This window comes from Dromiciops gliroides, chromosome 1 (assembly GCF_019393635.1).
Source record: "Dromiciops gliroides isolate mDroGli1 chromosome 1, mDroGli1.pri, whole genome shotgun sequence".
Lineage (NCBI taxonomy): Eukaryota > Metazoa > Chordata > Mammalia > Microbiotheria > Microbiotheriidae > Dromiciops > Dromiciops gliroides.
This window is the reverse complement of record NC_057861.1, coordinates 437,922,309-437,939,278: the sequence shown is the minus strand read 5'-3', so window position 1 is coordinate 437,939,278 and position 16,970 is coordinate 437,922,309. Positions and strand designations below refer to the sequence as shown.

General features: G+C 42.7%; 1 protein-coding gene across 1 annotated transcript in view; it reads left to right on the top strand.

The window, feature by feature from the left end:
- MAP1B (microtubule associated protein 1B) overlaps window positions 1-16,970 on the top strand; it is a 122,513-nt gene that overhangs the window by 82,825 nt on the left and 22,718 nt on the right. The window contains exons 3-4 of the mRNA XM_043972093.1: window positions 10,097-10,179; window positions 12,267-12,407. Coding sequence (XP_043828028.1) covers window positions 10,097-10,179; window positions 12,267-12,407 — 224 coding nt within the window. The remainder of the gene's footprint in view (window positions 1-10,096; window positions 10,180-12,266; window positions 12,408-16,970) is intronic.

Genomic DNA, 16,970 nt, shown 5'->3' with positions numbered 1-16,970 from the left:
TTGATTCTCAAAAACTCTTGGAGGTAGGTACTATTATTATCCCCATTTTATGTTGAAAAACTGAGGTTTTTCTCAAGTTAAGTGACTTGCCCAGGATCACACAGCTAGGAAGAATCTTAGGGCTAGATCTGGTCTCAGGTATTCCTTTCTCCAGGCCCAGTGCTCTATTCACTGCATTCCCTAACTTTGCACATCATAAGTGCTTAGTAAATATTTTGAACTATATGTTAGCAGCAGCAACATTCTACATTTAATTAACACTTTAAGACTGTGAAGTGGGGCGGCTAGGTGGCGCAGTGGATAGAGCACCGGCCCTGGAGTTAGGAGTACCTGAGTTCAAATCCAGCCTCAGACACTTAACACTTACTAGCTGTGTGACCCTGGGGAAGTCACTTAACCCCAATTGCCTCACAAAAAAAAAAAAAGACTGTGAAGTGTTTTTACAGACTTGATTCAATCTTCACCGTGATTTCATGAGATTGGTGGTACTTTTTGGGAGGGGGGTTCTGGATTTATGATTTTGTTTGATAACGAAGTTCCTTCATAAATATAGTCCCTTCACCAGCTTATAGTTACTTGGGATATACTTACTGAGTGGCTTAGGGGCTTCCACAGGATCCTATAGCCATACAAAGGGAAGACTTGAACCCAGGTGGTACTTGGCTCTTTATCCACTCCAACACGCTACCTATCTGCACATATAACTCTTCTCCTTTTACAGACGAGAAAACTGAGGTCAGAGATTATAAAGTGATTTACTCAGTCACACAGCAAGCAAAGAGTGAGGCTAGATCTCAGACCCAAGGCTTCAGATAGCAAGGACAGTGTGCTTTCCTCTATAATACCCCACCCATCATGGATCCAGTATTCTTGCATTTCTTTTGGACTTACAGAAGCCCTCTGGTGTCCCTCCCAACTCTGAGATTCTCCACTTATGAGATTCTTTGATTCTATGAAATGTAGTTTTCTGAGTCTCAAGCTGAGCCCTCCAATAATAACAAGGGCGGATGAATATAAAGAGGGGGCCCAGTTTGGTCTGATGTATGGGCTCCCTGGGAAATCAAAGAACTAGTCATCAGAGGGTCCCCTCCCTCACACTCCTTCCCCCCCTCCATGTCCCTGAACAGTTAGCATTTTACACACCCCGGGAGACAATCTTAGCAAGCTATTTCCAGGTCCGGTATCTATTTCTTTTCTGTACCCTGGGTGGATGCGTTGGCCACTGCCTGACCTCTTTAGGAGATCCTCGGTGCTGTCTTCCAACACCTTTGTGTGTTTTAGTTGAGCCTCCACAGGTCTGGTGAAACGGGCCTTTGGAGCTTTGGCAGCCTAGATGCCCGCTCTGTTCCCCAGCAAAAGGGTTTGTTTGTGTAGGCCAGGAGCTTGGTTGAGTTTTTGTTCCCAGGGTCTGCTGTGATCTCGTGTATTACTCAATAGGCAGTGGGTAAATACGCACCATGCAGAACAAAATGGAGGCTTTTGTTTGTCCTTAGTGGCATGGACTCCCATTCTGAATGACCTCACCCCCTGCTCCAAATGTGGACAACATGGAAATAAATGTGCTGGAAGCTGGTGTGTTGCTCCTGTCTGCTGCTCAGACGTGACTCTTGTGGACTGTTGAGCAGGAGTTTTTGCAATCTTTTTCTTCTATCTCCCTCCCCCGCTTTTTAAAAAGGGGGATTGTGAAGGGGGAAAGGCAATAAATATTTATATAGTGCCTACTATGTGCTAAGCACTTTATAAATATTTCCTTTGGAGTGGGATTTTGAGGTGAGATGTGCCCCGTCCCCTGCCACAAAAGGAGGAAACCATTATGTACTTTGCTTGGTGTGTGTGTGTAGGGGGCAATCTTCCTCACTGATACCCTCCAAGAAGGGGGCCCAGGAACAATACCCCAGACAGACTGTAGCATCCTCAGTGCCTCAGTTAATTAAAAAAGGAGAGAGAGAGAGGATTTTTGTGGGGGACTCTAGCTGCTAACAGTTCACTTTCTGTTCTCCAGGAGAACAGAAGATTCATTAGGGAGCTCTGCTGACTCAGCCATCTGACACACATACCCCACCCCCCTCCTTCTCCCCTCCCCTTGGCCACCAACTCCCTCTCTTCCCAGACAAACAACATCATGCTTGAAGAGGCAGCTGGGATGTAAGATGTAATGGGAACAGAATTACTGCATGGACTTAAAGCAGCCTAGGTTATACCCCGCTGACTCTGTCACTGACTAGCAGTGTGACCTTAAGCAAGTGACTTAATCTCTCTAGGGCTAAGCTTCTTCATCTATAAAATGAGAGGAGCGGGCTAGGTGATCTCTCAGGCACCTTCTAAATTTCCGTGACTCTCAATGTTTTGTTTACATAAGCAGAAAAGATACCTGGATGCTGTTTTAAATGGAAAATTGGTATTGGAAACCAATAGATAGGGGCAGCTAGGTGGTGCAGTGGATAGAGCACCGGCCCTGGAGTCTGGAGTACCTGAGTTCAAATCTGGCCTCAGACACTTAACATTTACTAGCTGTGTGACCCTGGGCAAGTCACTTAACCCCAATTGCCTCACTTAAAAAAAAAAAAGAAAGAAAGAAACCAATAGATAGGTAAACTGGTGTTTATTGTTAGTTCACATACCTCTCCTAATTTAGTTTGTTGTATTTTGTTGTGTTTTTACCAAAAAACCTCCCCACAAAAACCAAAAAGTGCAATCGGCATAATTTTTTAACTCTACATTTATTGGTGTTGGTTTTCCCTCTAATATCTGCTTTGTTAAAAAAAAAAAGTGGGGGGAGTGTAGATTTATTTCTCTTTAAATCACTGCCTCTGAGAGTTGGTAATGTTCTTTTCTCTGCAAATTCACCAGTTGGATAGGCAGATAGGAGGCTTTACACACCAAAGCCTTCAGTTTGAATCTTGGCTTGTGTACCAACTGTTTGCTGAATATGCCATAGTGTTCATTCTTTAGTGCTGAATTTAGACCTGTGTGACCTCGTCACTTAACCTTCCTTGGTCTAAGTTTCCTCGTCTATAAAATAAGAGGTTTGGATTATATCAGGAGTTCTTAACTTGAGGTTTGTGAATTTGCTTTTAAAAAATATTTTGATTATTCCATTTTGATGGGATTCCTTTCTTTGTAATCCCTTGTATTTTATTTTATGCATTTAAAACATTATTCTGAGGAAGAGTCCATAGATTTCACCAGATAGCCAAAGGAGTCCATGATACAAGAAATAAGAATCCCTGGACTAGAGAATAACAACAGCTAGATTTTATATAACACTTTAAGGTTTGCAAAATATTTTACAAATATTATCTCATTCTATTTTCATGATAAACCTGGGTGGTAGGTGCTATTATTATTATTTCTATTTTGTAGATGAGGGTCAAATCTGGCCTCAGACATGTACTAACTGTTGTTCTGTCATTATCAATCATGTCTGACTCTTTGTGACCCCATTTCAGGTTTTCTTGGCCAAGAAACTGGAGTGGTTTGCCATTTTTTTTCTTCAACTCATTTTACAGATGAGGAAACCGAGGCAAATAGAATTAAATGACTTGCCTAGGGTCACATAACAAAGATGAGTCTTTGTGACTTCAGGTCCAGTACCCTGTCTGCTGTGTTACCTAAGTGATCCTTTCTTACATCCCTCCGTATCATTTTATGATAATGACCTATAATTATGTCATGTCCCTCTAGTAGACCATAAACTCCATGAAGGCAAGGACCAAGTTTTATATCAACTTTGTAGACTGTTCTACCTGCAGTAAACATTTAATTAATACTTTTTTAAATGTAAGGGAGGGCAGAATGAGCAAATCATGTCCAAGGGATAACAAACACATTTTCTTAGGATCAGTGACAAGGAGCATGATGTTAACTTGGGTTGGTGAAATGGGCAAGATGGGGAAGTCAGATTGGCAGAGGGACCTCAAAGGCCAGATAAGGGAGTTTGGGTTTAATAAGTAAAGAAACATTGGGCAAAGGCATCATACGATTTCTTTTTAAAAAGATATTTGAGGGGCAGCTAGGTGGCGCAGTGGATAAAGCACCGGCCCTGGATTCAGGAGTACCTGAGTTCAAATCTGGCCTCAGACACTTGACACTTACTAGCTGTGTGACCCTGGGCAAGTCACTTAACCCCCATTGCCCCGCAAAAACTAAAAATAAAAAAAATAAAACAAAAAGATATTTGAGAAAGATCGCTTTTGCATTGGCACGCAGGAGAGACTGGACATAGGAAAACTAGTCAGGAGACTTCTTTCTTAATCCAGGCATAAGGTGCTAAGTACTCACCTTAAAGCAGCTTATGTTCTCAACATATACAGGATAGATACAAACACAGGCATAGGGATACGGATGAAAACATGACACAGAATCCCAGAGCTGAAAGCAACCTTGGGACATTATCCAATTCCACCTCCTCACTTCCTGGCCATGCTCATACGTCCATCTTGTTCTCAGCGTGTCAGTATGGCATAGAATCATATTGCATCTTAGAACTGGAAGGAACCTTAGATGTCCACCTTCCTACCCATTTCAGGAAGCTCTTCAATGGCAGTTTTGGACAGATGATCCTTCAATCTCTACTTGAATACTGACCTATACTCTCCATCCATCCAAGAGAGCCTTTTTCCACTTTGGAATAGTGTTAGTTGTTGTTGTTTTTTAACCCTTTGAAAAGTTGCCTCCTTTACCTTCCACCTATTGGTCCTAGATCTTTGCTTTGAAGCCACAAAGAATAAATTTAACTTGTTGCCACATGACAGCCCTTCAGATATTTCAAGCTTCCCCTCCCTAATAGTACTCCAAGAGAAACATAAAAGCTTCAACCATTTCTTACGATATGACTTTGACTCCTAAATGTGTCAAAGAATCTAGAACATGTTCAATCTCTCACATTCCCATAGAGCATCAGTTCTTCTGACCCTGTAAGATCCATGAGGATTGAGTATGGATATTTCTCCATCTCAGATCAGTTATGGACATAGCACCATGGCCTCTCCTTCTAAAGCAGGGGTTCTTAACTGTTTCTATATCATACGCCCCTTGGACAGTCTGGTGAAGTCTATGGACTTTCTTAGAATTGGTGTTGTTCAGTTTTCAGTTGTTTCTGATTCTTCATGACCCCGTTTGGGGTTTTCTTGGCAAAGATACTGGAATGGTTTGCTATTTCCTTCTCCAGCTCATTTGACAGATGAGGAAATTGAGGCAGCCGTGGTTAAGTGACTTCCGTAGAGTCACATATTTAGGAGGTATCTGAGGCCAGATATGAACTCAGGAAATGAGTCTTCCTGACTTTGGGCCTTCGAGCTATCCACTACACCACCTAGCTACACCTTTCTTAGAAGAATGTTTTTTTTTTAAATGCATAAAATAAATACAAAGGATTACAAAACAAATCAATTATATTAAAATATAGTAAAGTGGTTTAAAAAAAACATACGGGGCAGCTAAATGGCGCAGTAGATAGAGCACCAGCCCTGGATTCAGGAGGACCTGAGTTCAAATCCAGCCTCAGACACTTGACACTTATTGGCTGTGTGACCCTGGGCAAGTCACTTAACCCCAACTGCCTCACCTAAATAAATAAATAAACAAATAAACAGATAGATAGACATACAAGTTCACTGACCCCTGGTTAAGAATTCTTAATACATCTATTCTAAAGCCAGTTGGGAACTATGATCATAGACTCAATAAGCAGTATGTGGTAGGGATTGAAAATAAAAACTGGAATCCACTTCCTAGGATAGCCATCAGATGGCAAGAAATCTTAGGAACTTGACCTTTCCAAGTTTTGTATGGGGACCACCAAAGTATAAGGATCTGGCTCTTTTTCTCCTTCCCTTCTATAATCTTACTTCTTTGCTAATTTCTTCTTTCTTTCTTCCTTATTCCCTTTTCCTTCGATCTCTGCTTCTGGTTTTAAAGAAACAGTTATGTGTGAGCATTCTTTTAAGAGTTTTGAGCTATTTGGAGGAAATACACAGTAAATATTCAGGGATTTTTTTTAATCAACTTTAAAATATTTTTAAATAACCTACAACTAACTTTCCCTTCTCCCCTCCATTCCCTCCCCCCACCAAGTAGCCTAACCCCTTCAATACATATAGATCTCCCAAACCTTTAAGGTTTTTAAGAAAATGAAAGGGTACTATTGTTTTAAGGCTATTTGAAAAAAAACACACTCTCGGTTTAGAAGCAACTTGGGCTAATGAATGAAGTGTTAGAATTGGAAGGTTCAAATCCACTTTCTGACACTTACTAGCTGTGTGATGGTTACAGAATCACTTAATTTCCCTGAATTTCTGGCAAAATGCCCTAAAACTTACCTACTAAGCTATTGAAGGTTGGTGTTCAATATGAGTTCCGAATGAACGTTGAAATAGCATAAACAGCTATTTAGTCTTCTGTAGAAATGATAGAGTCTGCTTTTAAATTTTTCTTTCTTCTCCCCCCTCCCCATCCCATCTTTTATTTATAATGAAGTGGCTCTGATTTCTCTTCCTTAAGGTAATAGCATTGTCGGATGGACTGCCCAGGAAGAATCTTGACAATTGAGAGCTCTTTTCTGTATCAGAGCCTTACGTGAGAAAATCAGCAGCTCTCAAGCCCCACACGTTCCAATCCCTCTGGCTAGCACTGGCCATTCATAGGGACTGCATGAGAGTTTTCTTGTGAGGTGCAGAATAATTTGCACAATGGTCCAAAAGAAGTGATGGAAACGTGTTGCTTTTCTTTCTTGGGAACTTCTGTTCTGAAACAACTGAATGAGACCTTTACAAATGCGGTGGCAGCCTCCTCCCTCAGCAAACCTGGCTGAGTTCCCAGTCTGAAGACTGGGAACACCAAATATTCCGCTTTCTGGGAGCCCCAGCAGCCTGCCCCGAAGACTGTCTGCAGCTAGCAGAGCTGGCGTCACCGGGTGGGTGTTAGGGGGAGAAGGGAGGGGGATCCTCTCTGAGGCCACTCTGCCAGCTTCAGAGTTTGCCAGATGCCTCAAGGACCCAGCCCTTGGTTACATCGTCCTGTGGAGGAATTTTGGCCAACAGACAGTCTGGCTGTGTGAGCAGAGCTCAACGGCAGGCTTTCTTCTGTTTCGCCTTTAATCCCCCATCTTCATTCAAATCCAACTTGAGCAAAACAAAACAAAACAAACTTTTGTTGGAGGAGGAACCCTGGCATCCTAGGTGAAGGTCTTTGTTGTGGTGCTGAGGGTTTCTGGTGAGCAGAATGAGAAGCAAAGGGTGAGTTGAATTCCAGTGGGGTTAGCTCTGAAGCCACCCCTGGAGTGGCTGGGGGTAAACAGCAGCTGCCACGTGACGTGACCTGGGTTGGGTCCCCTCTCTGAAAGTCAGAGACAGAGGAGAAACAGGATCCTATGGATTAGTAAGCATCAACCCAAGTTTTATGTGTCAGGTTTCTAGCCAGTTCTCTGAGAAAGGAGAAACCGTTGGGGAGACCAGGGGCAGAAGCTGTTACCGGAGGGTGTGAACCAGAGATGGTGTACGAGGCTGTTGTTGTTGAGAGATGAGGATGCATGCAGTTTAGAGAGTGCTGGCAGCAGCGTTGGGAGAATCTCTGTGAAGTCACTGCAGACAGAGTAAGTGGCTGATTTCTTTATCATTTGTTGGGGGTTTAGAGCGTGGGAACCCCATTTCAATGACATCTAGAGGATTCTGCTTTTGCCAGTTCATGTATCAAGGACTCAGAGCTGCATTTGTGGCTGGGGCATTGGATTGTTGTGTATTAAAAACTATGGTGCCAAAGATGTGACCAAGGAGATCTCGTCTCTTTATTCCCACAGGGTCTGAAACTGCAGATCAGGTGCAGCAGAGTCTGGCTCTGCGGGTGCTTCAGAGAAGCCCCCAACTTCTCTTTGTTTCTAGGAGACCTCTGCCAGAAGGAATCTGGACAGCAGGCTATGTTTAGTCAAGTTTTGATTCCTTTTATATCGTTGTGATCAGTGAATTCAATTTACTTTTCTTTTAATTACAGAAAGTGGTCATGGGAAAGGTTGCCAGATCTAGAAATCAGTTGCAGATTGTAACATTGGCAACAAAAGAACCTTCTTTACAATGAAATCATTTAATTTTTTCTGGAGCTCTTCCCTCATCCTGGGTCTTTTTTTTTTTTTTTTGCTAGTTCATACAATGCAACATTCTTCTACTTTGGAGTTTCTTCCTTTCTAAGCTAAAAAACTCTATCTCCTAAATGCATTCAACTTGATCATTGTCCTCCCCCAACCATATTTTTTCCCTGATAGAATTCTCTTACTTATGCTGTGGGTCTCCCTGCTTCCTTAAGATGCTTAGATTTTTCTCCCTTCTTTTTTTTTCTCCCTTCTTCTTATGTGTCCGTCAGAACTTTTCTTTGGTCCCTTCCTCCTATTCTTTTGCTGTGCCTCTGGATTTTGCTCCATCTGTGTTCTGTGCCTGGCCCAGTGAGTGTTGCTGAAAACGAGTTGAGGAAGAAAACTAAGGTGATTGCCAGTCTGTCATTAGGAGCATGTTTTTCATGCCCCTCACAGAGAACCTTGACATTTGCTGCTTCTGCTGCCCTTTCTGGTCCTTAATGATGACAGAAGGCAAAGACCCAAATGCATCCGGACCTCTCAGATGTTTTTTCTAATTCTGCTGGCCCAGCTTTAGCATTATAGGACAAATAAGGGCTTCTCCCCATAGTATCACCGCCCCCCCCCCCGCCCCGATTTTACGCTTTCCCCTTTGTTGGCTTATGTCTCTTTCTGGAAACACAAAGTTCTACTGTGTCTTGCAATCAATTGATCCATCAATTGATAAGGATTTTCTTAGTGTCCACTCTGTGCCACGGATTTTGCTAGATGCTAAGGATGCAGAGACATGAAGGAAACACCTTGAAGTCTCTAGATAGCCTATATTCTTTTTGGAACAGAAATGTCTGTGTGACCTGGGGAACATGACTTCACTCTCCTGCTTTTCTTTTGGAGGTTTCTTCTCTCCATGAAAAGAACAGGAAACAGTGTGGCTACTTTCACCCCCGTTGCTCCTCTGTCCATGAGGAAAGGATTCTTTATAAAAGCCCATTAGGAAGCCACATACTGTTGCTATTGGAGGATGAGGGAGGGGTCCAGAATCAGGAGATTTCTGCCCAGGAGTATCATGGTGATTGTGACATAGCCTCTCCAAGTGGGGAAACCATAGGTAGATGTGGGGGAAGGCAGGAGAGTAAGGCAAAATTCATACCTTACTGATTTTTAATCTATCATTGGAAGACTTTCTAACATCTTGCTTTTTTCTTTATCTGTTGTGTTTGCTTTTACATCAGGAGCCTCCCAAGGGCAATATGGCTGCCTTGCCCGGTGGAAAGATTTGCTCTGTGTTTCCCTGCACTTTTCTCTGAGCAAAATTAATTAATTAATAACCCAGCAGTCTGTAAGCTTGCCTCAGACAGCCATTCTCGTTGGACTAATTGCTAGTCCAGGTTTTCTGGGTGACAGTCATTCCACAATGAGGCTCCTAATTAATCTCAGCACAGTTCTCACCAGAAGAAAGGCTGGTAAGAAGAAACATCCCCAATTACCATGAGAAAGGAAATGTCAAGATCCTTGTCAAGTTTGCCTGGAACCCACCCCTTGCATCAGATGAAAATTACCACTAGCCCAGAGAGGCAGACTCACTCTTTTTTTTTTTTTTTTTTTTTTAGTGAGGCAATGGGGGTTAAGTGACTTGCCCAGGGTCACACAGCTAGTAAGTGTCAAGTGTCTGAGGTCAGATTTGAACTCAGGTCCTCCTGACTCCAGGGCCGGTGCTCTATCCACTGTGCCACCTAGCTGCCCCCAGACTCACTCTTAACCAGGAAAGTGAAGGGAGTGTGAAGGCTAAAGTTCCTAAGACCACACAGCCTGGATTCAGAGAGGGTCTATACTATATACACCGTATGTCTGTGTACTCTTATTTAATAACACTGATTAGGATTCCACTTGTAAGGTGGAGTAATGAATACAGGGGAAGAGGCACCAGGTGGGAGAAAGAAAATATTCTGCCACCTTGAAATGAGCAGCTCTGTTGGTTTTCATCTGGAAAAGCTAACACTTTCTTTTCTTCTGTGTGTTTATGCTTGCTTACAGGACAGAAAATTCTTCACCACCGAAGTGACGTTTTAGAGACCGTCGTCCTGATCAACCCTTCAGATGAGGCGGTCAGCACTGAGGTAAAGCAGGTCCAGTCAGCAATAGGATTCTGGGGCTAGTGCTCCTCCTACTCTCCCCACCCCACTCACAGAGGGACGGGGCAAACGCCCAAGCTAGAGGAGGTTAGAGGAGTAGAGCTGGGGAGGAAAAGGGGACCCGTAGACTATTGCCAGCTCCCAGGAACACACCTCCTCCAAACCTAGCTGCTTCTTATTAGTCAGTGAAGAACATATCTTCATCTATCCCCTTCCAGTTTATGCCCAAGTCCTATCCTAAATTGGTTTCTCTGAACTAGACCCTGTCTCACCTTTGGCAAAGCAGAAGTTGAAGAAACCAGGGGTCAGAACTGGTCTTTGTAAGTTCAAAGTTGCATCACTTTGCTGGAGGAGGTTGGTGTGTGTGCTGGCGTGGGGTGGGGAGGAAGGAGTGGGAAGAAATCGTCTTCAGTTTAGAGAGTTAAGTGTACCAACAGAAAAAAAGGAAAGTTAAAGTGGGCATCCAAGAGACACATGGTAGGCTTAGTAAACATGGATCCCATCTAGAGTGAGCCTCCTGTATTACTACTCTAAGTCTCCTTTTTGGAGAAAGACATCAGAAGCCCCGTGCTCTGAAATTCAATGCGTTCAAAGCATGCTCTGAAATAGGAACTCGGCTAATGTTAAAAGTCTCATCACTGAGGCCAGGGCAATTGATCTGGCTCACATTGCCATTTCCTGTATTATATTGAACACTCTTTGGCAAATGGAATGGCACTCGGGGATCAAAGTAACCCTGTCCCCAGAGGCCTCCATTACACTTTCACCCTTTCTTCTTCTGGCTCTCCATATATCCTGTAGGTTGGTCTAGTGTGCTCAGACGTGCTCAGATTGATTCCCACTTCTGCCCCTGACCTACTCCTTCAAACTGGCAGAATTCCTTTGACTATCCATTAAGAAACAGGGTTGATGAGGAAAGTGATGTTGACAGCTGTATATCAGTGACTTACAAGTCAGGAAGCAATTTTGTGGCTGAAAAAAGCCAGAGGTTTTTATACATGAGTTGGCAGACTGCCTGGAGAAGCCAGCAGTCATGGAGGGAGGAAAGATAAAGTCAGACATTTATTTATTTTCAAGACTCTGGCAATGCCTTTGGAACAGATAAGATGGTAGCGACACATCAGAAGGCAAAGTGCACTCAGCAGTTCTTCTTCCCCAAAAGGAGAGTAAATTGACTTGACCCATCAAGGAGAGGATTGCATTTTAATGAGCCCACTGCATGACAGGCTGACTTCTCCTGTTAGGGACTTCTTGTTAAGGTGTATGGATATGTCTGCAGTGCCATCAGACTGGAAACTGAGTTCAAGGGCTCTTTTTGTCTCTATTTACCTTGAAGATCCTTACTGATCATGCTAAGACATCAGAATTTAGGGGCATCCCTTTGGCTACCAATAGGAAGGAATGGAACTTTTGTTGACAAGGGCTGACCAAAGATGTCTAGAGGGGATTTAATCTATTACTGGACCACCTGTCAGCTTGGGGGGGTTGAGATTAGTCACGGTGGCCAAGGAAATATCAGATTTTACCATACTTGGTGGAATTTGGTAGAGCTTTGTTAAGTCAGCCCTTGACTCAAAGGCCGCAAGGTATTAATAGACTTCAGCATAGCCATGCAACATATGGATGGCCAGTTGTGAGAGAATTACTATGAAATAGGCCAATTATTGCCAATTATTGTTATTTCCTTTGGTAGCTCAAAAAAGCATCAATAGGCTTTCTACTCACCTCAGTCATTGACTTTTTTTTTCTTTCCTTTTTTTTTTTTTTGAGGCAATTAGGGTTAAGTGACTTGCCCAGGGTCACACAGCTAGTAAGTGTTAAGTGTCTGAGTCCGGATTTGAACTCAGGTCCTCCTGAATCCAGGGCCAGTGCTCTATCCACTGTGCCACCTAGCTGCCCCAGTCATTGGCTTTTAGCTGGAGTTGAGCATCAGATTGACTTTCAGGGACAGTACACTGCATGGACACCCTCTGGGAGAGCAAAGCCGCAGAACTCTTTGGCTATCCTGCTAATTCTCCAAAGCCCCCAAGTCATGGTAGCCCATGGTCTTGTCCATATCTTCTTGTTTTCAGGTGCGCTTAATGATTACAGACGCTGCCAGACACAAACTGCTTGTACTGACCGGACAATGCTTTGAAAACACAGGAGAACTGATCCTCCAGTCGGGCTCTTTCTCCTTCCAGAACTTCATAGAGATTTTTACTGACCAAGAGGTGAGTTCTTGACTGAAAAAGGCATGTCACTGTTTTTAAGCACTAAGTGTATTGGATTAGTTCAGCTTAACAATATCAGGTTAATTTGGGTAGCTGGGGGTGGGGGAGGGTGGAGTGGATAGATGGAAAGACAGTGAGAAGATGCCCTTGTATTGGAATTAAGTATGGACTGGCTAACACCTATTTTTTATAAGATATCTGTCTCCAACAGATTTTCAAAGCACTTATTCATTCTTTTAATCAATTTTCATAGTGTCTTTGTGATATAAGGAGGAGATACACATTATAATCATTTCAAGGTGGTAAAACTGAGGTCCAAAGAAGTCTGAGCCATGGATTAAATCAATAACAGCTGGTGAAAAGGTGTCTTGCCCTTAATTCCAGTGTATCATACTTCTCTAGCACTTAAGTGATAATGATTTTTGGGGGGAGCGGGGCAATGAGGGTCAAGTGACTTGCCCAGGGTCACACAGCTAGTATCAAGTGTCTGAGGCCGAATTTGAACTCGGGTCCTCCTGAATCCAGGGCCGGTGCTTTATCCACTGCAACCACCTAGCTGCCCCCTAGTGATAATGATTTAACAGGCAATCTCAGTCTTTGTGTTCCCTAGACGTATTTCAGGTGCCTGCTATTTTTTATGCCTAACTCCTTTGTGTGGACTTGGGAAGGGTGATGAGATAGTGTAGGGGAAGATGTGTCTACTGCCCAGCAGGGATCTGAACATAGAGACATCCTGAGGATAAGCGAGCAGAATTATCTAACTTAAGGCTAGACCCTCAATGCTTCTGGTCCATTCACATCTCGAATGATGTGTCATTTATGATATGAATTGTACAAAACCACACCCAAATCAGATAAAGGATTTTGATTTGTCTCAGATTGGAAAACCATCGGAACAGAGATCCTTGGCTAAGCTCAGAGTATTCACAGAAGTATTCACATACTTCTCTCTAAAATGAGCGGCTCCTTCACATCTCTTCTAATGCATCAGTCCAGATCCATTCCAAAGTCTTTGTCCCCTGCCAAGGGCTGACAAACAGCAGGATACTCCGTGGAGTGGCCAAGTGAATGCTTTCATATTTTATACATTGTTCCAAAGATGGCAGGCTCTTGGGCTTCTAAGTGCTGTGAAAGACTCAAATCTCCATGACTTAACTCTGTTGTAGCAGTGTCTCCTTAAGGGTTCTGGGTGTGCTTTTCTCCCCAACTGACAAGAACTGTAAACAAAGTGTCAGGTCTCATTTGCTTTGCCTGAGCGCTTTTGGAAACCCACCAGTCAGCTGACAGAATTGAGCATCTCTCTGAGTTCACCAAAGGGTAGCAGGGGAACCATGACAAGGAACATTTTACTTGTAGCTTGAAGTCCCAGATTTCACAAGGTATGGAGCCATAAGCTTCTCTAGGCAGAGGGTAGCGCCTCCAGAAGAGAGAAATGGGCCAAGAACCCACCTGTCTCCCCCTTCCTGTAAAATTTGGAGGGAAACCAAGTGGGAAAGACTAAATTGGAAGTCCGAGGACCTGAGTTTGAATCCAAACTCTGCTGTTTAACTATCTCTGTAACCTTCAGCAGCTCTCTTCTCCTCTCAGGACCTCAGTCATATCATCCATAAAATGAGGGGTGTGGATGAAATGATCTCTAAGAACTCAAAATGCTATGATAATAATAACAACTCACGTTTATGTGGTGCTTTTCTCACAACAATCCTATTAGTGAAGTAGGGAACAAATTGTGATTCCCATTTTACAGATAGAAACCGAGCCATTAAGTGACTTTTGCTCATATCACAGATAAATATCAAAGGAGAAATTTGAGCTGAAATGACTTGACCCCAACCTCTAGTCCATTAAACCCTGCTATCTCCCCATGAGTATTCAAAGCACTGAAGTTGGACATCGGAGACTTGAATTTGAGCCCCAAGTCTGGTGCTTATTGCCTTCATGATTTTGTCAGATCCCTTACTCTCTCTCTGAGCCTTGGTTTTCTGTAAAATAGTGATCCTTGTACCCTCCACTTTACAGAGTTGTTGTGAGAATAAATGAGAAATTTACAAAGCATTTCCTTTGTAATCATGAAGCTCAATTTGCATAAACTTTTTTTTAAAAAAACCCACACCTGTAGTTAGTAGGGTATTTTTTTTTTTTAGTGAGGCAATTGGGGTTAAGTGACTTGCCCAGGGTCACACAGCTAGTAAGTGTCAAGTGTCTGAGGCCGGATTTAAACTTAGGTACTCCTGACTCCAGGGTTGGTGCTCTATCCACTGCACCACCTAGCTGCCCCTAGGGTATTTCTAATGAGGAACTCCACTCCCTCAAGCAGGTTAGCACTTTCTTTTTTTTTTTTTTTTCTTTTTTTTTTTGCGGGGCAATGGGGGTTAAGTGACTTGCCCAGGGTCACACAGCTGGTAAGTGTCAAGTGTCTGAGGCCGGATTTGAACTCAGGTACTCCTGAATCCAGGGCCGGTGCTTTATCCACTGCGCCACCTAGCCGCCCCCTAGGTTAGCACTTTCTTTGCAGCTGAGAGATTTACCTGGGATAGTGAGGGGTTAAAGTGAGTAGCCCAGGGTCACCCACCCTCTATATGACAGACACGGGTCTTTAAGTCTTTCTATCAGCTGTGCTGAGATTTCCTGTGTAAATATAAGCTATTACTATGATTCTGCAATTGAGTCCCGACATTTCTGCAATCTCTGGCACTTTACCTGAGAGCTATTGATCGATTTATATCTTCTTTTAAATTAATAGGGCTTCAGACCTCACTGCAGATGCCCCCCTGACCTCTGAAAATAGCTTTGACACTCTAAGAGCAAGATATATTTTAGCACTTTGTAAAAAGAGACACACTTGAAAATTAGTTGTTCTGAGTTTATCTGGGAGATATTGAGTACTTTCCATACTTTTTGGTGGAGAAAGGAAAAAAAGTAGCAGTGACCTAGAAAATCTGCTTTAGAATTCGATCAACATCATGGGAATTTGCCTGGGTCAGCTCAGTGGCCATGGTCCAAGCCTGAATCTTCCCACTCATTTATACAAACAATCTATCAGATACTTGGGCAGTCTTATGGGAATTTGCTTCCTTCATAGTGCTATTACAAATAGAAAATACTTTAGGAATAGAAAGAAGTTGTTTTGGCTGAGGTTCTAAATGAAATGGTTGTCCTATTCAGTCACTGGGACCTGTAAAAAGATTTTTTTGTTTAAGAACATAATAAAATTATTTTCTTGGGTTGGAACTGCTTGTATGACCTTAGACAAGTCACATATTCCCTCCCTCCATTTGAGTTTCCTCAAATGGAAATGAGTAAGTTGGGCTAGATGATAGCTAAGGTCCTTTCCAGCTTTAAATCTGAGGGTCCTAAATTTATTAATTTCATAGGAAACTGGGATAGCAGCAAGAGAAAGTAAAAAAAGAATCCAGACTCAGAATGAAAGGTTATAGATTATAAAAAACAGAGAAATGTATTTAATGGTTATTGTCTTTGGAATAGATTGTGGAGGGATCTTACTACTTTGGTCTTTGAAGATTTTCATATGGATAGGAGTTGGTCTTGGTAAGGAGAAGGACACCTTATTATCAGAGACTAGGGGATATAGATGAAATGGAAGTAGAGCAATAATTCAATAGCTAACAACTTCTTAGTGTTGTGACATAGCATCGTTTCCTTAATTATATGTTACCAGGGCAAGTAGGTAGCTTGAGTGACTAGGTGAATGATGATTATTTATAATATTAACTGAAAAATCAGAAAATTGAGGGGAGGAGTAGATAATTTTCCCTTTAAAGGGAAAAAGCTAACATCTTTTGGATATTGAGTTTGAGGTATTGGTTGGATACCTAAAGGAAGTATCTGGGAGTATATTGGTTGTATACCCAGAGGAGTAGCTGAAAATCTTGGCCTGAAACTCATGAGAGAGGTCAAGACTAGAAGTCTAGATTTGAAGCCATCCATGTAGAGGTGATATTTGAAGCCATGGAAGTAGATGATTTGCCAAGGAAGATAATGTGGAAAGAGAGAAGGGCTGACTGTCCCCATGCTTGGAACTGTCTCCCTTCCTTATCTCCATCTTCTGCCCTCCCTAGCCTCCAAGTTCCAGCTAAAGTTTCATCTTCTACAGGAAGCCTTTCCTGATCTCCCATAATACTAATACCTACCCTCTGTTCATTACTTCCATTTTTTTTGTGGGGAAATGAGGGTTAAGTGACTTGCCCAGGGTCACACAGCTAGTAAGTGTCAAGTATCTGAGGGCGGATTTGAACTCAGGTCCTCCTGAATCCAGGGCTGGTGTTTTATCCGCTGCACCACCTAGCTGCCCCTCCCCCCAATCATTTCCAATTTATCCTTTAAACATCTTATTTGTACATGATTCTTTGCATTGTCATCTTTCCAATTAGACTGTAAGCTTCTTGAGAGTACCAACTGTTTTTTGTTTTTCTTTGTATCAGGCCTTAGCATAGTGTCTGGCACATGGAAGGCCATTAGTAAATGCAAATTGACTGACTAAAATGCCACAGTAAGGTCAAAGAGGATGAGGCCTGAGAAAAGACCACTGGATTTGGTATTGAG